We start from the raw sequence: 24,306 nt of genomic DNA, 5'->3' as shown, positions 1-24,306 counted from the left end.
TAAACTTCAATGTCAGATACTGCCAATTGCTGCTAAATGTCTTCGTATCATCACAATTTGTAAAATATATTGTTCAAACTGGAGAAAAGTGTAATCGTATCCGGATATAATATTTTGGGTAAATATCGAGCTGTGTTATGAAATTTTAAGAAAAAAACTAAAAACAAACTGAAACTGGTAGACTATACTGTCAGTACATCAATCATTAGCCGACTCAGGACATTCAGGCCTTTGATTTTGTTTAGCTCTGTATGTATGCTTGCATCTCAGTACCCACTTATGGATATTGATTGAATCTTTCAAATTTATGAAGCCAGTACTTACATACCACTTAAATTCTATGTAACTTTATAAAATTTACATCAGGCAAAATTTAATGTTTTAGTGTTTATGCATCCCCATTTTAAAAAAAAGAAACTTACGTTTGTAAAACAGAGATGAAGAAAAGTTATGAATTATAATTTTATATCATGGTTAATGATTATGTGAGCCGCGCCATGGGAAAACCAACATAATGGCTTTGCAACCAGCATGGATCCAGACCAGCCTGCGCATCCACGCAGTCTGGTCAAAATCCATGCTGTTCGCTAACAGTTTCTCTAATTGCTATAGGCTTTGAAAGCGAACAGAATGGATCCTGACCAGACTGCGTGGATGCGCAGGCTGGTCTGGATCCATGCTGCTCGCAAAGCCACTATGTTGGTTTTGTCATGGCGCAGCTCAATTGTATTAAGAGTATAATTTTGAATTATGATACATAAAATGCCCAGATCTAAGTATCTTATCAGTCAAACATTTTCGAGTACACTTCTTTGCTGTGCATGTTACATTAAAGGGACTAACCCACACATTTTAGGTGAAAAATAATTTTTCTCAAAAATCCATAAAAAGTGAGTATTCTTAAAGTGACTAGTGTTACAAACTTATTGACATAAGTTTTTACAAGAAATTCTTGTAAAAAACCAGAATTATTGTGCAGAAGGCTGTAAACCTTTGTAACGCTTTTGAAATAATGCAGAAAATTTACATTCTTCTTGCGTTTTTACAAATATCTAACTTATTTTCACCTACTTTATCATTTTTCAATGTCATATACACATTCTATACCAAACTTAATGGAAGAGAGCATGTTGAAAAATTTCACCCAAACTGGGGGCGTGTAGCTTTAAAATCGCACATTACACTTGAAGGAACTGCATGCACATAAACTGCAGTAAAGGGAGGTTACCCTGTCAAGTTTATCATGAAATTGATTACTCCATACTGAGCTGTAGCTGTTTATATCAGATATAATGTCTTTTCAAGCTGAAAGAATGATTATATGCATGCTGCACAGCGTGGTTCATGCTGTTTGAGTTACAGTGCGTACAGTTGGATGCAAAAAGTTTTAATGGTGATGTTATTTGATTTTTTTTTCTCAGGTAGGCTCCTGTCTAGTTGCTAGTCCATAAGTTTGTCTGACTGTCAGAAGCACTTCTTGTTAAAATGGGTAAAAAAGATTGAAAGGATTTCAATGAAACTTTACACAAATGATGAGGTGTGTGTAACATACAGGGTGAAAGTCACAAACCAAGGCACAAACCCTAAACCTGTATCAGATCTGCCACTTCAAGCTTATTTGTTTTTAGGCCTTTTGTATGCCATTTAGGTAATAAAGAAAAATACAATAAAACCTGTGCATTAAGGTCACCTGCAAACAGACCATCTGGCTGTGTAGGGAACAGGGAGCACCTGGCTTTAAAGACCACAAGTTAAATTTTCAGTGTAAACATTTAAACCTTTACCCTGCTTATTTTCTAAAATGGATTGGTCACCACTTGTTCATCAAAGGAGTGTTCACTGAAAATTTACTGAGTGAATAGCCAACAGTGCAGATCTTGGTCTTCTCTGGTTGCAAAGGCAGAATCACTTGCCGGCAGCAGGCTAAAGGTTAAGCAGTGTATTTAACTTCTTATGAATAAATACTACTTGCAATTTAACATATACATGTTACATGAACAGAAATTAATGAACTTTATAATATATAGTTAAGTCAGCCTTATCAATCCCCTGTATTAAGCAGCCACTTGCCTAAAGCAGCCAATCAGCTAACTTTCCAAAATGACATGTAATCTAACATAGACATTTTGTTCTGATTTCAACTTGTCTTAAGTGGCCACCTGCCTTACGCAGCCAGATTGTGTCGCTTCCTTGGCTTGCTGCTTAGTACAGGTGTGTCTGTACTTCCAGTATTTTTTGAGCTTTGGTTTTGGCTTTTCATTCAGACTAAACTTATTCCATTATCATCAACTTTTGTGCTACTGCAGAGATTTTGCAGCCAAAAAATTGACAGATTATTTGACCTAGGATGACTTTTCTTTGTTATGTTCTGAGTGCTTAATGCATGATTCATGATGCAGTGTTGGCAGCTGTAAGCACATATTGTTTATGGTATTACTCTTATGCTCTCTTTTTAGATCACAGTGGTAATTGATCAAACCAGTATTATACTAATAAATCGGATCTATATGAAACAGCTGTGATGTCAAGCAAATATTGTCAGACTGTCAAATGTGTGAGTATTAACAGCTGTTGACAGTATTTAAGTGCTTCATGCAAAACTGTTGTTTAAGCAGTATGAGTTAGGACAGTTTTGTGTCTAGGCAGGGTAATACGTACAAGCTGTTGGTCATTGAGAAAAAAAGAAAGTTTGTCTGAAGTGTTGGTTAGACTGACAAGGTTCAGGTCGACCCACCTTGGGTTAAATGCTTGCCAAGCTGGAATTGGTTCAAGCTTTTTAGAACTGATTTTCAGGCCAAAAATTAATCTGGCAGTAAACTTGGAGCAGAGGCGGAATGAATCAGTTTCACATGGTCTTTCCATAGAAAGCACTTCTGTACCTCTTACCTTTATTTATCCAAAGCATTTTATTTATATTTTAATCCAGGATACTGCATCATTCTTCACAGAAAATAAATGAAGACAGTGAAAAGGTAAAAAATGTTGGAAATACTCTGGTATTACTGATTTTGTGGTCATGTGATTTTGTGGGTTTTGCTGAAACAGCCATTTCATGGGTACATGAATTCATGTGTTTCATATTTAAAAGAGAAAATACAAATTTTATGCTTGTAAGGATTTAATGTTATGGGTGACATAACCTCAGAGTACATGAAAATTAGTCCTTTTTTAAAGTGGCATTATGCATTTTAATGCACAGAGTGGTGTTTTTGGTTGCTGTGCATTTAAATGTGTTAAATTAACAATAATGCCACATAAGTATTTGAAGTTGATGCTTTAGAAATAAATAAATCGGACTCATGAAATAATAGTTGTTTTCTTCTATGCAGTGATCTCCCTTACCTATAGGTAGCAATTTATGAAGTTGAAGGGAAGCAACTCCTGCATGCAGTTTGACTTTGAAAGACTGCCCCAGTCAAAATAAGAAAAGTCATATTTGGAAACTTATTATTTCTTACTGGTAACAGAAAGAGTTTCGTATATTGGGTTAAAAGCTATAATTTCCTCCACTCCTTTTTCACACGCATCTATTTCAGCTGGATTTTTACTTCTAAAATGTGCATAATTTCACTTTAATACGAATGATTAGTAATATTCAAACAACAGTGGGTTATCAATGAAAGTCAGTAGGTCAGATTTTTTGAAGAAATAGCACTATACAGGTATCATTGTGACTGCTTTCAGCAAGTTTTTACAGATTGGCCTTCTTGTTTATGACAAAAGAATAGTTAACTGGATAATATGTTAATTCCAGAGAAACTACAGGTTCTAGAAATTCCAGTCCATTTACATTTCTGTCAAAGGTCAAAAGGTAAATTGATTTTCCGGCTAGTTAATTCTGTGATTGGTGGCAGAATCTGCTGGAATCTAGGCCTTGATTATTATTTATTTTTTGTCTGTACATTATAGCAATTAGTGTCAATTTACCAACTGCTATTTTATTGGGCTGGAATGATAATTTATATATTCCTAAGTAGGGAGCAAATTTCCTGTAATAGATCTCAATTGATGGGAATGAAGTAGATTTTTTTTGTTATTTGACAGCCAGTTGTTAAAGGCAGATATGCATACTAGACTAAGAGTACCAGCTAATGTGAAGTGTGTACATCCATCATCTGTCTGCAACCCACCAGCTTAGCTTAATAGGGAGAGCACTGATCTACGGATGGCGAGGTCACAAGTTCGAGCCTCGGGGCGGGCCGTATGTTCTCCGTGACGATTTGATAAAAGACATTGTGTCTGAAATCATTTGTCCTCAACTTGCGGATAACAGGTTTGTACTGGTACAGAATCCAGGAACACTGGTTAGATTAACTGCCTGCTTTTACATAACTGAAATACTGATGAAAAACAAACAACAAAACATCATCTGTCTGTCCCTCCAACAATTTGGTAGAAATTGATGAAACTTCGGAAGGTTGTTCCATCAATGGACCTCTTTTTAAAGATTTTAAACACTTTCTGCCGCTCACCAGAGGTAAAGGTAGAAAAAAAATCTTGAAACAACCCTGCTGGTCAGATTTTAAAATACTTTCGCAAAAATGATTTCGATCAAGTGATCAGGTGATCCTCGACAACATTGTTCATATAGTTATAAAGGTTCATCAGAAGATATTTTAGGGAGGGAGGGAGCGGGGGATGTTGGGGGAAGGGATAATGTTTTTGATGACAGGCTCTTGTTTCCCCAACTCCAATGTAAGGTTCACAAAAGTATGAAATTATTTAAGTAATGTGCTGTTTTTGCATAGTTTCTGTATGGTTAAGGTTATAAAACATTTCATCACATGAGTTTTGACAGTAAATATGCACTAGCTAGAATGACAAAAGAGTGGGTTTAATTTCATTTTCTATTAAATCTACTTCTCAAGATATGTATACCCCAAAACTTCCTATCTCTGTTGATAAAATTGTTTGAGATATTGGTTTTTGCAGTTTGGTGCTTTTACATAGTGCATCATCATTTTGTAAACTTATAAATTTATTAACTACAGATATCCATTGATATACTGACTACTTACTCTGTTTTCTTCAAGTAGCAGTTTTGGCTCACATGAGAATTTTGTGCTCAAAGTGATCTTTTAGGATTGTTGGACCGGCTTCTCTGGACGAGTGGTTAAGGTCACTGACTTCAAATCACTTACCCCTCACTAATGTAGGTTTGAACCTTAAGCTTGTGGGGAGGTGGGGGTGTACAATTCTTCATGTGACTAAGCTGGCATAATTATTGAAGGTATGTAGGTTTGAGCCTTAAGCTTGTGGGGAGGGGGTAGAATTCTTCATGTGGTGAAGCTGGCATATTCAAGGCCTTAAGCTTGTGGGGAGGCGGGTAGAATTTTTCAAGTGAGGAAGCTGGCATATTCAAGGCCTTAAGCTTGTGGGGAGGCGGGTAGCATTTTTCAAGTGAGGAAGCTGGCATATTGAAGGTCGATGGTTCTAACCAGATGCCTGCCTGTGATGAAATAACGTCCAGAGGGGCTCCTGGCGTCTTCCTCCACCACGAAAAGCTGGAATGTTGCCATATGGCCTGTAATTGTGTTGATATGACGTTAAACATATAACAAAAAAAATTATTATTGTTGGATATATGTAATTCATCTGTCTATCTTTCTGTCTGCCATTTTCCATTGGTTCTTTTACACTCCAGCATCCACATTTCACAAACAATCAGTATCACAATGTATTTGGCGATAAGATCTGTCTACCAGATCAGACCATGAGATTGAGAGTTTTGGCCCTCGATTTATCAAAAAAAACAAAAAAAAAAACTATATTTACACTCTGTCACCTTTGTTTTTCATTAGTTGTGATCATATTTAGGTAGATAATGTATGACATGGAGATCTTAGCCAGTTATTGTTATCATATTTAGATAGATAATGTTTGACTTTGAGATCTTAGCCAAGTTCTATTATGGGCCAAAGAAGGACTAGTAATTCCTGAGTTTTGGCCCTTGATTTATAAAAGAAAAACCTTATTTAAACTTTTGACCAATAACATTGGTACTCTGGTGAGCAGTGTGATGGATCTCTGGTTTCAAAACTATCGCTTGAAAATTATAGTGGTAATAATTGCACAAATTAACTTAATGAGCATAATGAGAGGTTTGAAGGACCTTGCTGAAGATCAAAGAAAAAGTACAGAAGAAAGATGTTTTAGCCAAGGTCTCCTGTCTGACTCATACTTCCCCCGTGTTTGTTTAGTAACAATTAGTTAACTATTAGAGCTGAGGCCAAGCTGATGTTTTTTCAAATTTGTTATGTAACTAATAAAGAAGGCGTTATTCCTGCAGCAGTACTGCAGAAACTTAAAACCAAAGTGTAGCTTAGAGTTTCTTAGTAAAACCGAAAAATAACTAAGAACATTTATAATTTTTATGGTTTAACGTAAATGAATAGGTCTGACTCACAGTTACTTAGTAGGACTGAACATTTTATTACAGAAATGTCTGTCTTTCTCTTAGAGAAAAAATCACACCATGAAATTTTAAACAGTAGCAGATCTGGTACCAAAATGGTTGAGGATTGTATCACAGAATTTGTATGGCTCAACCTGCAACACTTCAAAAGATGCTGATGCCTTAGTATGTCTTAAATTTGTATCGCAGAATTTGTATGACCTTACCTTTATCAGGATAAAAAAAAATATGTCTTGGAATTTGTATGGGCTAACCTAGAACACAGCAATGTCATTGCCAATAGCATCCAACATTTAGGTAGGACCGAAAAACACTTTGTAAAATTTGCATTGCCTTATCTGTAACACAACAGTTTCAAAGTCAAAAGCATCAGAAGGTATGAAAAATACTTCACAAAATTTGTATGGTCTTACCTGTAACACAGCAATGGCACTGATAGTAGCATCATATTGATTGAAAAACAGTTCAGAGAATTTGTATGGCCTTACCTGTATCACTAGTATGAGAGACATAAGGAATTAAAAGCACAGGTATTTGTTTGGCCTTACCTGTAACAAGAAAGTTTGAGCATCAATAAGGACTGAAAAACACTTCACATAATTTGTATGGCCTTACCTGTAACACAATGATATTGTCAGTAGCTCTGAGCACTTTCTGACAACTGCATTTACTATCAGCCCTCCGATATTGTGATGAGAGTTTACTGAGTATTGTTAGATAGTAGAGCTGATTGCTGCCGAAAATTATCGCTTATAAGCCATTACCTGGAAGTTTCTGAGAGTATTCCACTTGGGTTTTTTGTGGTGCTGAGACAATGTTCTGCATTTTCTTTTTTCAATTGTTTGACTTTTAAGTGTGTCAGGTTCGGTTAAAGTTTTGTAAAGGCAAGTCATTACTTCTATCAACAAAATGCACAATATGATATAGCTTTCCCTTGGGCCCAGCAGCAGTTTTGACCTATAGGACCTGGTGATCAAACACCTTGCCATATTTGTTGAGGGTCACATGCATATGCTTGTAAATGACTGACCTTCATGGATTTTTTCAAGGTCACTGCATGGCAGTCTTGCTTTTTGTGTATGTACAAACCTCATCAGTTTGGAAATTAAAGGGCTACAAATTTCATACTGCTCACCGTTACCTGTGGTTTAGTCATGGTTTAAGTTCAAGAGTCTCATGAAAAGAAAATTGTTGACCTTCATATTGATGCTGCAGTAATTTTTGGGGTCAAGGTCATTCATTCATACCAAACATAATATGGCATGGTCATTGTATAATTATGTTATCATGTTTCTTTGGTCAATATCATATCTTAAAAGGTCAAGGTCATTTAAGGGACAATTTTGATTAATTTGCAGGCTGATCTTTGTCTGCACTGGTCACAAAGGTAGAATCACTTGCTGCCAGCAACCTTAAGGTTAACATAATGGACAACCAACCCACCCAGTTAGTCCAGTATGTAGAGCACAAGACTCAGAAATGAGAGGTTGCATGTTAGATCCCTTGGTGAGGCAGACGTTCTTTGTGACAGTCTGAAAGAAGGCTATCTGTTTGAAGTGATTGGTCCTCCACTGCAGATTCATGTGAGGAAGTTGTTAGTTGTGGAGAACAAAGCTTTAATTGTGACTGATAAGGAATCTGGTTTATTGACTGCTGCTGCGTAACCAAAATTCTATGAAAACTGGCAAAGAAAATATAAATACAGGATCACAGTCATGGTGTCGTAATAATATAGTCATGCATATTAATTATAGCTTCATCATATTTATTTGGGCACATGTTTTACTGATGAAACATTTTTTGGAAGCATAATATAAGAATTTACAAAATCCTATATTGTTCATGGGTTAATAAAAATTTATGAGCCTCGCCTTTCTCCCCACTTCTCATCAAGAGCGATTTTCTTGCAATATTGGTTGGTTCCTGTAAATGTTGTGTTAGAGCATGGTATAATCTTGTTTCAAAGTAAAAGTATGCTGGTTTTAACATTTTGAGCTTGCAGCTCTTAGAAAACTTGATTGTGTAAGATAAGGATCTTATAAACAATGGGGTACTATAGTAAATATGGATTATCTCAGGTTATTTCAAGGTATGCTTTTATCGTAGTGTCTTATTTAAAATTTAATAGTTACTTTTTAATCAGTTGTACATAGATTGCTATGATTGCTTTTTTTGAGTGCAGAGCAAGAATTTTGTTATTTTGTTTTTGGGCATTTATTTTACCACTGTCATCTGTTGTGTCTTAAAATTATTTCATAATTTTTTAGCGTTGACAGGGAAGTCATTCTTCATTGAAACTACAGCCTTGAAGCTGCTGGGTCATAGTTGTCAACATTTTAAAATTACATTTTTAAGTCAAGGCCTGGTAGGCCTTATAGGTATGCAGTGAGTTTGATCCCTGGGTGAGTAGAGAGTTTTCCGAGAGGCGTATGTGCTTTATTCTTCCTCTACCTTTGATATATATGAAGAAGTTGGCAGTTATTTGTGTAGAAACACAGACAGTACTAGTATTAAATATGCCGGGAACACTATTAACCCTTAGCCTGCTGCAGGCGAATTTAACAGCCTTTGCAAACAGCTTGGAACCAGATCAGACGCCGATTAAATCGGCGTCTGATCAGGTTCCAAGCTGTTTGCTACTCTGACAATATTTCTTCCAATTTTGGAGCAAATTGAATGAACTTTACAATTTTAGCAGACGACATTTCCAGCAGATGACAATTTATCTAGCATGCTAAAGGTTAAGGTTCAGACTGACCCGTCATTTCATCATGTTCATGGCTTAAAAGTTCCACATTATTCAGTGTTACCAAAAGTTTGTTTACAGTGAATAAATACTGCTGAAACTTCATGGAGCTTTAGGCTTCAGTGCAAACTGTAATCCTGCAAAATTTTATTAAGAACTGTAAATAGTTTTCGAGAAAAGGAGAAAAAGAAATTATGGCCTTTTAGATTAGAATGTTGATGAAAACTGGGCCAGACCTAGCCCTTATCATGCGGGAAATAATAATTGATTCTACCTTTGCAACCAGTGCAGATCATGATCATCCATGCAGTCTGATCATGATCTGCACTCTTCACCATTCAGTCAGTATCGTTTTGGTATGCACTCACTTTAACAGTTAATGGTACATATATACTGTCCATGTTGAAAGATGGGCAAGATTATTATAGAAATATCGCAGCTAGCGTAAGGCCTAGTCATCATAAAACATCAAGTGATAGTGATCCTGTAGTTACACAGTGAGTGACTAGGTAGCAATTTGGTGCCAAGAAACAAAATGTAACAGTTGAAAAAAAATCTGCATCATCTACACAAGCTGGTAATTAAGCACGCTAGTGCTGTACGATATGAACTATCATTAAAAGCAAGTTGAAAGTCTTCCATGGCTTTGAATCAATATTTTGATTAAAGTTTAGATATAAATCTGTAATAAAGCTGATATTATATTTTAAGGCCCATAATACATTAAATGTGTAATCAATGCATATCCTCTCCCTTCTTTATTTATTAAACCAACTCTCAGAGGGCAATTTTTTCGATTTTGGGGATGGGAACAGTTTGGTGAAATAGGCTAAAATCTGTTGGAAATAACAGATTTGGGATGGGGGGGGGGGGGGGGGGGGAATGATGTAAATAACAGATTGGGGGAGGGGAAGAATATGTTACAGATTTTGGGGGAAATTGAAGTTTATTTTAGATTTTTTGGGGGGAGGGGGGGACATGAAGTAAATTACAGACTTGGGGAAAAAAATGAAGTTTATTGCAGATTCGGGGAGGGCAGGGGACATGAAGTAAATTACAGATTGGGGGAGGGGAAGAATGTAAGTTACAGATTTTTGGGGGAAATGAAGTTTATTACAGATTGGGGGGTGGGGGGGGGGGGTACATGAAGTTTATTGCAGATTGGGGGAGTGTGGGGGACATGAAGTAAATTACAGATTGGGGGAGGGAAAGAATGTAAGTTACAGATTTGGGGGAAAATAAAGTTTATTACAGATTTGGGAGAAAAACATGAAGTTTATTACAGATTTTGGGGGGGAAAAATGTAGGAAATGGAAACTGATGCTCTGCTACTAGCAGCTTAAATTGGGTGGGGACTCTAAGGTATTACTGCTGTTGATAATGCTGATGTTTTGTTGTGTAAAGAAGCTAGTAAATTTAAAAAAAATCTCGACATCACAGGATCAAAACTGATCCCACTCCTAACAGAATTAGATCCCTGTTGGTTTTTTATGCTCCCCAAAGGGTGCGCATATAGTTGCCGCTTTGTCCGTCCATCTGTCACACCTTTGTCCGGAGTATAACTTGATAAGTATTAATGGCATTTGATTGAAAATAAGGCCATTGAGACAAGTGCAGTATCAAAGAATCTTAACTCTACTTTACCTGGTTTTTGAATTATCTCTCTTTATTATACAAAATAAGGCTTGTTTGTCCGGAGCATTACTTGAAAAGTATTAATGGCATTTCATTGAAACTTCACAAAATGATAGAGGCCATTGACAGGAAGTGCAGTGTCAAAGAACCATAACTCTGTTACCTAGTTTTTGAACTATCTCCCTTTATTATTCAAAATAATGCTTGTCTGGAGCATTATTTGAAAACTATTAATGGCATTTCTTTGAAACTTTACAAAATGATAGAGGCCATTGTTGGGAAGTGCAGTGTCAAAAAACTATAGCTCTACTTTGCCTAGTTTTTGAATTATCTCCCTTTATTATACAAAGTAAGGCTTGTCTGGAGCATTACATGAAAACTACTAATGGCATTTCATTGAAACTTCACAAAATGATAGAGGCCATTGACGGGAAGTGCAGTGTCAAAGAACCATAACTCTGTCTTACCTAGTTTTTGAACTACCTCCCTTTATTCAATTTACTGATGCGGGAGGCATATAGTGATTGTCCTGTCCGTCCGTTCGTCCATCCGCCTGTACAAGGTTAACCAAATGGGACCGTTTTGTCTAGCATCAATAACCCTTACTAGAATGACTTGATACTAATGCAGATGTAACCTGTGACCATTCCCCATCTTCAGACTTCACCTGAACTCAGTTTGACCTTGGCCTTGACCTCATTTTGGACTTTGAGCTACCTGAACCATAAGGTGCAAAATCTATCGACAAGGATGCCACTGGGGGGCATCAAGCGTTTATTGAACGCAGCTCCTTGTTATTATCTCCATTTTTATGCCCCCGAAGGGACTTCGGAGGCATATAGTTTTTGAACCGTCTGTTGGTCTGTCGGTCTGTCAGTCTGTCGGTCTGTCCGCAATTTTCGTGTCCGGTCCATATCTTTGTCATCCATGGATGGATTTTCAAATAACTTGGCATGAATGTGAACCACAGTAAGACGACGTGTTGCATGCAAGACCCAGGTCCGTAGCTCAAAGGTCAAGGTCACACTTAGACGTTAAAGGTCATTTTTCATGATAGTGCATTGATGGGCGTGTCCGGTCCATATCTTTGTCATCCATGGATGGATTTTCAAGTAACTACGCATAAATGTGTGGCACAGTAAGACGACTTGTCGCGCGCAAGACCCAGGTCTGTAGCTCAAAGGTCAAGGTCACACTTAGACGTTAAAGGTCATATTTCATGATAGTGCATTGATGGGTGTGTCCGGTCCATATCTTTGTCATTCATGCATGGATTTTAAAATTATTGGGTATGAATGTGTACCACAGTAAGACGACGTGTCGCGCGCAAGACCCAGGTTCGTAGCTCAAAAGTCAAGGTCACACTTAGACGTGAAAGGTCATATTTCATGATAGTGCATTGATGGGCATGTCCGGTCCATATCATTGTCATTCATGCATGGATTTTAAAATAACTACGCATGAATGTGTGGCTCAGTAAGACGACGTGTCGCGCGCAAGACCCAGGTCCGTAGGTCAAAGGTCCTAAACTCTAACATCGGCCATAAGTATTCATTCAAAGTGCCATCGGGGGCATGTGTCATCCTATTATACGCCCGTTTGAAAAAGGGACGTATTATGGGAACGCCCCTGGTGGGCGGGTGGGAGGGCGGCATCCACAGACTTTGTCCGGAGCATATCTTCTACATGCATGGAGGGATTTTGATGAAAGTTGGCACAGTTGTACACCATCATGAGACAGAGTGTCTTGCGCAAGAACCAGTCCCTAGGTTTAAGGTCAAGGGCACACTTAGAGGTCAAAGGTCAAATTCAAGAATGACTTTGTCTGGAGCATATCTTCTTCATGCATGGAGGGATTTTGATGTAACTTGGCACAATTATACACCATCATGAGACGAAGTGCCATGCGCACTTCCCTTTAGAATTACTTCCCTTTGTTGTCACTATAGATAGCTTATATTTTAACTTTTTCATTACTAGTCGTAGGGAAGACCACTTTTTTGTAGTACAACATGCATCCTACATCCAATTTTGAGATGTATTTTGACCAATCTCTACCTGGTAAAGATTTTTGTGTGGACTTACAATTTTTTTTTTTTTTTTTTTTTTTTTAAGATTAACTTCCCTTAGTTGTTACTATAAATAACTTATGTTGTAACTTTTTTTACAATTGACCATAGGGAAAAAACAAGACCACTTTTCTGTGGTACAACATTGATGTTACTTTCCAGTTTTAGGTGTATTTTAAGGTATCTTTACCTGATAAGGAGTTTTTTTGTGGACTTAGAAAAACAAAAGACTTACAATGATTACTAAACAACGTTCCACAAAATTAAAATTCCATTTGCAAATACAGGTGCTAGAGTAAAGAAATTTGCTGTGACGGGCGTATATTGTGACATTTTGGCACTCTTGTTTTTTTTCTTATACGTTATAATTCCCCCTATTGGGACAAGCACATATGCATTGGGGAGCTGCTGATATTCGTTTTACCGAAACCTTGTTCTTGTTTTGTATGTGGATGAATTGTGTATAATCTGCAGTACAGTTCATTATGCTTAAATTTTAACATACATTACATAGTTTTACCAAAACAGATGTATTGGCTTTGTTCATATCAAAATATATTTACCCAAGATTTAATGGATGTTTACTTTTTCAGATGACGAAATTTTATCATTTGCATCAGTGCAAGGTCTGACAATATCAGTCTTGCACAGTCCGGGTGTCATCTGGTGCTAGAAATATTCTGTGGAGTTGGAAGATACTCTTGAAAAAAAAAATTTTCAAATACAGTTTTATGAGATGACATTTCCTTAGAATTATTGTTTTTAGCTCATCTGATTTTTTGAAAAAAAATGATGAGTTATTGTCATCACTTGAGCGGTTGTCGGCGTCGGCGTCGGCGTTGCCTGGTTAAGTTTTATGTTTAGGTCAGCTTTTCTCCTAAACTATCAAAGCTATTGCTTTGAAACTTGGAATACTTGTTCACCATCATAAGCTGACCCTGTATAGCAAGAAACATAACTCCATCTTGCTTTTTGCAAGATTTATGGCCCCTTTTGTACATGTACTTAGAAAATATCAGATTTCTTGGTTAAGTTTTATGTTTAGGTCAACTTTTCTCCTAAACTATCAAAGCTATTGCTTTGAAACTTGGAATACTTGTTCACCATCATAAGCAGACCCTGTACATCAAGAAACATAACTCCATCTTGCTTTTTGCAAGAATTATTGCCCCTTTTGGACTTAGAAAATCAGTTTTCTTGGTTAAGTTTTATGTTTAGGTCAGCTTTTATCCTAAACTATCAAAGCTATTCCTTTAAAACTTGCAACACTTGTTCACCATCATAAGCTGACCCTGTACAGCAAGAAACATAACTCCATCCTGCTTTTTGCAAGATTTATGGCCCCTTTTGGACTTAGAAAATATCAGATTTCTTGGTTAAGTTTTATGTTTAGGTCAACTTTTCCTCTTGAACTATCAAAGCTATTGCTTTAAAACTTGCAACTCTTGTTCACCATCATAAGCAGACCCTGTACAGCAAGCAACATAACTCCATCCTGCTTTTTGCAATAATTATTGCCCATTTTGGACTTAGAAAAATCATTTTCTTGGTTGAATATTATGTTTAAGTCAACTTTTCTCATAAACTATCAAAGCTATTGCTTTAAAACTTGCAACAGTTTTTCACCATCATAAGTGGACACTGTACATCAAGAAACATAACTCTATCCTGCTTTTTGCAAGAGTGATGGCCCTTTTTAGACTTAGAAAATCATGGGTAGGACAATATTTCTATCATACAAAAAAAATCAGATGAGCGTCAGCACCCGCAAGGCGGTGCTCTTGTTGTTAACTAACTGCAATGGTGAATTTTTGTCTTGCATTTGGGAAAAAAAAATGATACCTATTCAGCTTGGGACTAAATGCATTTACTGGAGAGTCACATTACGAAGATAATATAACTTTGATAAAATTGATCATCTTTAGCTCGACTATTTGAGGAATAGGGGGGCTATCCTACTCGCGTCAGCATTAGCGTTAGCATGAGCGTCACACAAATGTTGAAGTTTGCGTACCACCCCAAATGTTTTCAAAGTCCGTTGAGATATTGCTTTCATATTTTGCATACTTGTTTACCATCATGATCCTAGTCTGTAAACAGGAGCAGACAACTCTATCGAGCATTTTGACTGAATTATGGCCCCTTTTCGACTTAGAATATGCTTATTGTAATGTTAAAGTTTGCATACCACCCCAAATATTTTCATAGTCCCCCCGAAATATTTTCAAAGTCCATTGAGATATTGCTTTCATATAAAATTTTTGCATACTTGTTTACCATCATGACCCCAGTCTGTAAACAGGAGCAGACAACTCTATCAAGCATTTTGACTGAATTATAGCCTCTTTTCGACTTAGAATATGCTTATTGTATTGTTAAAGTTTTACTCATAGTTTATTTTATACTATCAAGCACTGAGAATAGTCTTGTTATTATCTCCCTTTTATGAATCAGTCAGACCTTATTGATAGACATGCTTCAATTACATGGAATCTAACCGCCTCAGTAACCTAATGGTAGAGTGCCCCCTTAGAGTCTGGGAGGTTGTGGGTTCGATCCCTGGCCGTGTCATACCAAAGACATAAAAAATGGTGCAAGTAGCTTCCCCGCTTGGCGTTCAACATTAAGGGGATAGTGCTAGGACTGGTCAGCCCGTTTTCATTGTAATGTGACTGGGTGGGGTATCATGTCACGTGTCTGCATGGTGATATTCCAGTGAGGCAGCATTCTATAAAGGTGGACAGTGTGCTTACTGCTGCAAGTAGACACTGTCCTTTATATGACTGAAAAATTGTTAAAAAAGACGTTAATCCTTATCCTACTAATTTCTACAATGAACTTGTCCATCTTTCAATTTGGAAAGTACCTTTAACTGTTAAAATGGGTGCATACCAAAAAGATACTGACTGAATGGCGAACAGTGCAAGTCATGATCAGACTGCACGGATGTGCAGGCTGATCATGATCTGCACTGGTCGCAAAGGCAGAATTAATCGTGTCCAGCATGGTAAGGGTTAAACCCAAACACACACACAATAAAAATAAAAATCTTTCTGAAGCATGATGTGATTGCAGTAAAGTGAAGCATGATGTGATTGCAGTAAAGTTTACTTAATTTTACTGATGTAGTCTGCTGTGTATTATTTCTGTTATCACATGGTCAGTTACAGGAGTTATAGGATAACAGGGTGATTAGTATTATCTGACAGCATCTCAGTAATGTAATCTTGTATTATATCAGGCAGTCTTAAAGTAATTATTGTTATCAGGTCAATATCTCAATCTGAATCTTGTATATAAAATTATGTGCATCTTTGCTGGAATAACAGGCAAGCACTGTTCTGTTTATATCAGAATATTTTTCATTGTACTTTTTGTTACCATAAAATCTTAGAATTATAAGATGATTGCACAAGAGGACATTTGACATCCTGATCTTGAAACCTCATTAGTCATTTTAATGTACCTTGATGTTCCTCATTTGTATGTACCTTTATGTTTGGTTCTAATGTCATGGTATTTATTAATGTCATCTTGAAACCCCATTAATCAGTTTGATGTACCTTGATGTTTGGTTCTAATGTCATGGTATTTATTAATGTCATCTTGAAACCCCATTAGTCAGTTTAATGTACCTTGATGTTTGGTTCTAATGTCATGCTATATATCATTGTCATCTTGAAACCTCATCAGTCAGTTTGAAGTACCTTGATGTTTGGTTCTTGTGTGATGATATTTATCATCATCATCTTCAAATCTCATTATTCATTTTGATATACCTTGATATTTCTTCCAATGTCATGGTAATTTCCATTGTCATCTTTAAACCTCATTAGTCATTTTGATGTACCTTGATGTTTGGTTCTTGTGTGATGATATTTATCATCATCATCTTCAAACCTCATTAGTCATTTTGAGGTACCTTGATATTTCTTCCAATGTCATGGTAATTTTCATTCTCATCTTTAAACCTCATTAGTCATTTTGATGTACCTTGATATTTGGATCTAATGACATGGCATTTATCGTAACAGTTTGTAAGTACCATAATAGTCATTACAGTGCATAATATTATGGTGACATCATTTGGCTTTGTGCACTATAAAATTGTCTGTGACATCTGATAAAAGTACAAAAAAAGAGTGAAAAGCTCCAGACCTCCAAAAATGACCTTGACATGGATGAAATAAGCACAAGCCTAATTGTCCTAGACATTTTGTGCTTCTATGAAACTGCCATTGTCAGTTTGCATCTGGATGTCTAGTCTGGCTACTGACTAGACAATCTTTTTAAACAAAATTTTTTATTATATTTCTCCAAATTCCAAGTTTTCCATCTTTACTGTCTTAATTAGCTTTGATTATCTCTGTTTTGAGAAGAAAAGGGGCATAATTATACAAAATTTGAAAAGTCTGAAGAATTACCTCCCTTGAACAACAGACTACTTGATATGATTAAATTGTCCTTGACCTTTGAAAGATATTTGTCCTTGACATTGATTTTGTGCTTTAGTAGTAAGATGTCATTTTCTTTGTGTACCTTGATGTTAATAACGTTTTTATTCTTGAAGATACAATCCTTGTTTGTTTGTTTTTTGAGAAAAAAAATAAATTTTCGTCAAAGGTCAATTCTTTTTTGGTCCATTATGAAGACAGAGTCACAGTTTGTTAGGAAGGAATTCATCCAAGGACAGATAAGAAATCATGCTGTAGTACCAGAGCAGTTCTGAGTTCAGCAATGTTAGACAATAATTTGATAATATATACATCATTGTTATCTAGGGAATGTGATGTTTACAAGATAGATGGGCTAATTTTTCCAGTTTCCTCTGCCAGAGATACTTTTACCGTATCGGTTATGATATCTGCCCTGGTGATGTACAGGGTGGACTTGCGTTTTGAAACTCAGATATCTGATTGTTTGCTTTAGAGCTTGACAAAGTGTTATGTAAACTATTGTAGATAGAAAAAATTATTATAGAGTAAGACTGAGTGAATTACTGGATGTCATGGTCTAAAATTAGATTCAAAGATTGTGGTAAATCAAGATAAGATCATTCTGAGATAAATGTAAAGGAAATTTACAAATCAAGATAAGATTTTGGGTGAAATATAAATGAAATTTGACAAACATAGACCAGATTTTGAGTAAAAGAAATTGACAAACAAAGTGGAATACAAAAGAAATTGATAAACTTCAATGAGAATTTGACAAACAACCTGAAGAGGAATAGAAAATTGTTGAAATAGATTTTGAGTAATGCACAAAAGAAACTGTTAACCTAAGAGGAGATTTTGAGTGAATGCAAAAGACATTGATTAACTAAGATAAAAAAAATTGATAAACCAAACTAGGTTAAGATTCAGTGAAATGCAAAATATACTGTGGAACATTTATAAATACTTTAATTGTAACAGACAAAAGAAATTGATAAACTAAGGGGATGTCATGGGAAGTTGACAAATTGCAATAAATACTCAATAAAAATATTCGAGAAATTGATTGACAAGAGAAATTGAACATTTCATTAATAGGACAATTTTGAGTGAAATGCAAAAGAAATTGATAAACACAAATAACATTTTGAGTGAAGTGCAGAAGCAGTGGATAATGTTTTGAGTGAAGGAAAAAAGAAATAGATAGATTAGGATGAAATCATAAGTTCAATGCAAAAGACATAAACATGCTTTCTTGAAGGTGTTATTAGAAAAGAAGTTGATGAAGTAAGTAGAGGCAAAGATGTGTTACAAGACTTTTTATGGTATTGGCTGGGGATCATTCAAGGTGCAGCTGTCTAATACTAGATTATGGTAGTAGCTAGTGGATCATCACTTTCTGATATGGAGGTGCAGCTGTCTTACTAGATTATTTACGGTAGTAGCTAGTGGATCATCACTTTCTGATATGGAGGTGCAGCTGTCTTACTAGATTATTTACGGTAGTAGCTAGTGGATCATCACTTTCTGATATGGAGGTGCAGCTGTCTTACTAGATTATTTACGGTATTTACTAGTGGATCATCACTTTCTGAATAATTGGAGCAGAAATTATATAGCTGCATCATAAAGATGCTTCAGTTGTATTTTTCATTGGCTATTTTACATACTACCACTACCTTTGTAGGTGAAATTGTGTAAAAAATGTGGATATAAAAAATGAACTGACAGCCGTTTACTTCTTTTGAAATAAGACATTAATAAGTGTTCTGGGTTTATTAATGTTTGGTACTTTTCAGTGTTCTACTTAGTGAATTACTTGCTGGAATAATGTAATTCGTTAGGAACATTTTGGTTGTGTTTTAAAATGAGTGACAAGTAGGGAACAGTTGGATATTCACCTGGATTTGTGGATTTCTTCTGTAAAAGAATGTTATATGGCAGTGATTGTACAATGGATTAGTTATATTGCTGCTGATGCAAAACGTTTTTTCATGAAAAATTATAAGATAATATGTTTTTGTCCAAACTAAAAGTATTTGCAGTAGTTTATTGTCACATTAAGAGTATCTGATACACAATTTATTGTCACAGACAGATTTAGGATTTTAGAGAAGGGAGATATCTCTTTGATAAGTTCCACTGTTTTCCAATGTTGGCAAAAGTAATTTTTTTGCCTGAAAGTTCAGGTGCTTTCAAGAGTCTTAAAAATACACTAAATAAAGATAAGAATATCTTCTGTATCATAAATGCTTTAAATTCTGAAAAAGTTACTTAAAATTTATTGAAGACACTTTTTTATACAGTTTCTAATGTTAATGATCTGTAAAACAAATATACCATGAATTGCCATAAAGTTTTCACAGAATAATCATTAAACATTAATCAGCAAACATTTATATTATCGATGAAAATTTTTAAGTTTACCTGAATACAGAGATATTATCACCTTTCATCCGTTAGTGGTCTGTCCGCTTAGCACAATAAGGAGAGTGCATATATGAGCCGCTCAGTCTGGTCAGGATCCATGCTATTTGCTTTCAAAGCCTATTGCAATTAGAGAAACTGTTAGCAAACAGAGTGGATCCTGACCAGACTGCGCGGATGCACCATGTTGGTTTTCTCATGGTGCGGCTCATATACAGATCGCTGGATCATGAGTTCAATCCTCGGGCGAGTTGCATGTTCTCCATGATGATTGGTAAAAGACATTGTGTCTGAAATCATTTGTCTTCCACTTCTGATTCATGTGGGGAAGTTGGCAGTTACTTCTGGAGAACAGGGTAGTACTGTTGTAGAATCCAGGAGCACTGGATAGGTTAAACACCTGCTGTTACATAACTGAAATACTGTTTAAAACCCCATAACAAATTAACAAAACTAACCATCTGTCAGTGCACTCCATCCATCTGTTAATGATTTACTAATGTCAATCCATCTGTTAATGATTTACTAATGTCAGTCAATTCTGTTAATGATTTACTGATTTGGAGAGAGAGCTTTTTTCTGAAGCAGTCTTTCTGAATCTATCACAGAATAATTGTATTGCCTTAAGATCTTTGTCAGGGCCATTAGCTGGCAAGATCGCTGCTGCAACAAAAGAGTTATAGCCCTTGAATTTATCAGATGCAGAAATACTTCATGAAACTATAATAATTATATATATTGCCTCAAGATCTTTGTCAGAGCCAGTATTTCTTTAGATTGCTGCTAAGAGTTATGGCCCTTGAATTTATCGAAATAGCCTTATTTGACATTGCCTACACTTAATGAAACTTGAGTAGAATCTATTATGCCGCAAATCTTTGTCAGGGCCAGCAATGGGCAATATTGCTTCTATAACACAAGAGCTATAGCCCTTGAATTTATCAGCATTGTCGTATTTTACATTGTTTACACATAATAGCAGCCACACTTCATGAAAATTACATACACTGTATATATGGCCACAAGATGTTATACAATTCAGCCAGAGTTATAGCCCTCTCATTCTTCAAATTCTAACAAATATTTGCATTGTTAACACATAATCGTGTGCAGTGTTAATGACACACAGAATGTATGTGTTTATGAGATCTCAGACAAGTGTGATAATAGAAAATACTAGAGTTAATTCCCTGGAATTAGTCAGAATTGCCATATTTGACATTGTTGACACATTGGAGACTTTGTACCTTGAGCACTCTTTACAAAACTGACACAGAATGTCCTATTACCACCAAATTATGGACAAGTTTAATAATGGGCAAAGTAACTTCAGTAGTGACAGAGTTATGGCACTTGAATATGTCAGGAAAGCCACATTTCAACAGATTAGAGACCTCACTTTTGTAGCAGTTAACATGATACTGGCACACAGTGTAGATGTGGTTGAAAGATTTAAACAAGATTGATAAAGGTCAAGATTACTCAAACAAAGTTAAGAGTTACAGCCCTTGATTTGGTAACAAATGCTATATTTTCACTAAAGAAGTACAAACATTCAAGCTTCTTTGCATAGCTCTATGTGCAGATCTACAGATCTTTGGGCCATGAGTATGATCCTCGGTTGAGGCTTATGTTCGGCATGGTGACTTGATAAAAGATGTGTCTGAAATCATTCATCCTCTACCTATGATTCATGGGGAAGTTGGCAGTTTCTAGCAGAGAACAGGTTTGTACTGGTACAGAATCCAGGAACACTGCATGGTTAACTTAACTGCCTGTCGTTACATAACTGAAAAACTGTTGAAAAACTGGCATTAAACCCAAAACAAAACAAACATTCAAGTAAGCAATATAGGGCCATCATTACCTCTTTTCCTACAAAAACCTATTTACAGACCTACAAGGATTTACATGACAAACTTTTGATATCCAAGAGTAATTGTTGTGCTGAACCTAGATTTAAAGTAGTATTTTTTTAACAATTTCCAGAAATTGCAGGTCTCTAAAACAAATAAGCAAGCTTTGAAATCGCATTCAGAATGTTACAATATTCTCGTAGAGAAAACACAACAATTGAGAGAAAATACTACATATTTTCCTACACTGTTACAAATCATTTACACAATATAGACAATAAAGACATAATCCTGGCATCTGTATTCAGCAAGCCAAAAAAAAAGTTGCTATTTCCAGCCGACACATCTGTTACTGTCTGCGGGTATATGGAGGACTTTTTCGCACATTGTTGAGGTGTATAAGAAGCTTTGCCAGCATTGTTTTGCTGGTTCGGAATCCCGAGTATTCCTGTATTGTACTCTACACTTGTCAGTTACGTTTACATTAATTTACCTTTATGTCAAGTAAGATCACAGATTACCTGAAAAAAATTGTGAGATCACAATCATTTCGTCTTTGTTATTTCACTTTTCTCCTGCATGAGTTGACGATAATGCCAGCTGCATAAGAAACAGCTTTTAATGTAAAACAACGAAATCCGTTTTTAAAGAAAATATACTACTATAGATACATGGTGGCCAACCTACGTGACGTTTTGGTATGGTACACACAGGAAATTCACCCGATTGATGGAACATTTTTGTTTGTCATTTCCTAGTGACTTGATGGATTTTAATAAAATAAAAAGTGTCAAAGACACGGAAATGAGTGCTTTCCTCAGCACAAAACGTCTGCCACACTTACTCAAACACTTTGCCTAAAGTCCAGTGCGTATGTTACCTATACATTGTTCCGTGAAAAAACAAAACATTTAAGCGAAGTGTTTGAAAAAAGTTTCAAGAATTTCCGGCAGACACTTTGTGGCAAAGAAAGCACCCATTTTCCTGTGTTTGAAGCTTTTTATTTTATTAATATCTGACAAGTAATAAGGAAGATAGCAAAACTGTTACTGGAATCGAGCCATCTTCCCCGTGTTTACTTTACCGAAAAGTCTTGTGGGTTGGCCAGGCACTCTGACATATAGTATAGTAAAATACAAGTCAATCCTTTTTTGCCAATCCTAGTAAGGAATTTTATGTAAGATTATGGGTTTCTTTGTTTCTTAAGATAGAAGACCAATGGTGACAATTGGTAATTTCCCTGGTGTGGACATTGCTGAAGTGATATAATTTATAGTAGAAATCAGTTAATCAGTCCACAGTTTAAAAACCAATTTACATCCATATTTGTTCACATACATTATAGATTATTATTGCGGTATTGGAGTTACTGACCCTGAACATAATTCTTATTGCTGTGTTAGAGTTACTGTCCCTGAGGTATTGGAGTTACTGCCCCTGAACATCATTGTTATTGATATATTGGATTAACCTCCCTTAATTATCGATGAATTGAAGTTACTGCCCCTGAACTTATGTTATTGCTGTGTTAGAGTTACTGTCCCTGAGGTATTGGGGTTACTGCCCCTGAACATCATTGTTATTGATATATTGGATTAACCTCCCTTAATTATCGATGAATTGAAGTTACTGCCCCTGAACTTATGTTATTGCTGTGTTTGAGTTATTGTCCCTGAACTGATATTATCGATGTATTTGAGTTACTGCCCCTGAACTAATTAGCCTAATGAATTTTTGGATTAAACATGAAATAGTAAATAACTTAATGAAAAACAGGAAAAAAGAAAAAGGGTGGCATACTATAATGTAGATGATTAAAAAATAATGTAAGAAGTCGGGGTTATTTGCCCCTGATAAGACTGAAATTAATGTTTTTGATCTAAAACGCTTTGATTATTTTATGATAACCATGAAAGTTGCATTATAAAGATTACAAATCATTTCATAAATATGAAAATAAAGTTTTTCGTTTAATTTGCATGTGAATTTGGGTTTTAAAGACGTAAATCTCATCTTTAAATCTTGATTTTGTTAAAAATGTTGTTATTAAAATAAGAGACACGCCATGTAAATAGAGAACAGACTGAATGCATCAGCAGTGATAATAATCTTTTGTATGTAAATAAAACCATCATCTTTCAGGTGAATGAAATTTCTAAATCGGCAGGAGGCTGTATGTGGTGTGGTGGGGCATATGTATATTACTTTCTTTCGTGAAAAAAGTATGGATTCATGGTTATATATGTAATGAGGGATGAACGGAAAACTGACGTAAGTTTTTAATTCAGTTACCGAAGATACGAAAGTTTTTGCTCAATCCCTCGATTGCATGAATGTTTTGAATGATTATAAGGATGGTGTTGACATAGTTTTATGTGGAAAGAAAAAAAAAACAACAAGTGTTTTTTTTTGTGAAAATGTCGGATTTTTAAATTAGATGAGACACTAACTTTATGAAAAGACGTACTGTACCAAATACTCATCTGGACTTTTAGATTTTAGACATGATTTCGGTAAAGAGGTGCATAATTAAAGGGCAGGCATTTTAACGAAAAAAGATTGAAATATAACGACTGTGAAGATATTCTGATATTCTGACTGGGAAGTGTCGTTTATTCATTAAAGAAAACAAAATGGATCGAAGAACAAAACTGAAGATGCGATACAGCTTGCCTTCAAGTAAGTATATATGATGAAATTTAAATCTCGTGTAAGTTTTGGT

The 24,306-nt window shown here is 35.7% G+C and overlaps 1 protein-coding gene across 6 annotated transcripts in view; it reads left to right on the top strand.

Annotated features, from left to right (window-relative positions):
- LOC123559719 (pleckstrin homology-like domain family B member 1) overlaps window positions 1-24,306 on the top strand; it is a 204,683-nt gene that overhangs the window by 69,961 nt on the left and 110,416 nt on the right. The window contains exon 1 of one of the 6 annotated variants that reach the window (XM_053552419.1): window positions 8,381-8,504. The exons of 4 other annotated variants lie outside the window; for them this stretch is intronic. In XM_053552419.1, the coding sequence (XP_053408394.1) occupies window positions 8,480-8,504 (25 nt within the window). In that variant the 5' untranslated portion in view covers window positions 8,381-8,479. Of the gene's footprint in view, window positions 1-8,380; window positions 8,505-23,726; window positions 24,264-24,306 lie in introns of those variants that run through there. One more of the 6 variants, XM_053552417.1, reaches the window with a different exon arrangement.

The sequence above is a fragment of the Mercenaria mercenaria genome, chromosome 10, assembly GCF_021730395.1.
Source record: "Mercenaria mercenaria strain notata chromosome 10, MADL_Memer_1, whole genome shotgun sequence".
NCBI lineage: Eukaryota > Metazoa > Mollusca > Bivalvia > Venerida > Veneridae > Mercenaria > Mercenaria mercenaria.
This window is presented reverse-complemented; position numbering and strand designations above follow the sequence as displayed.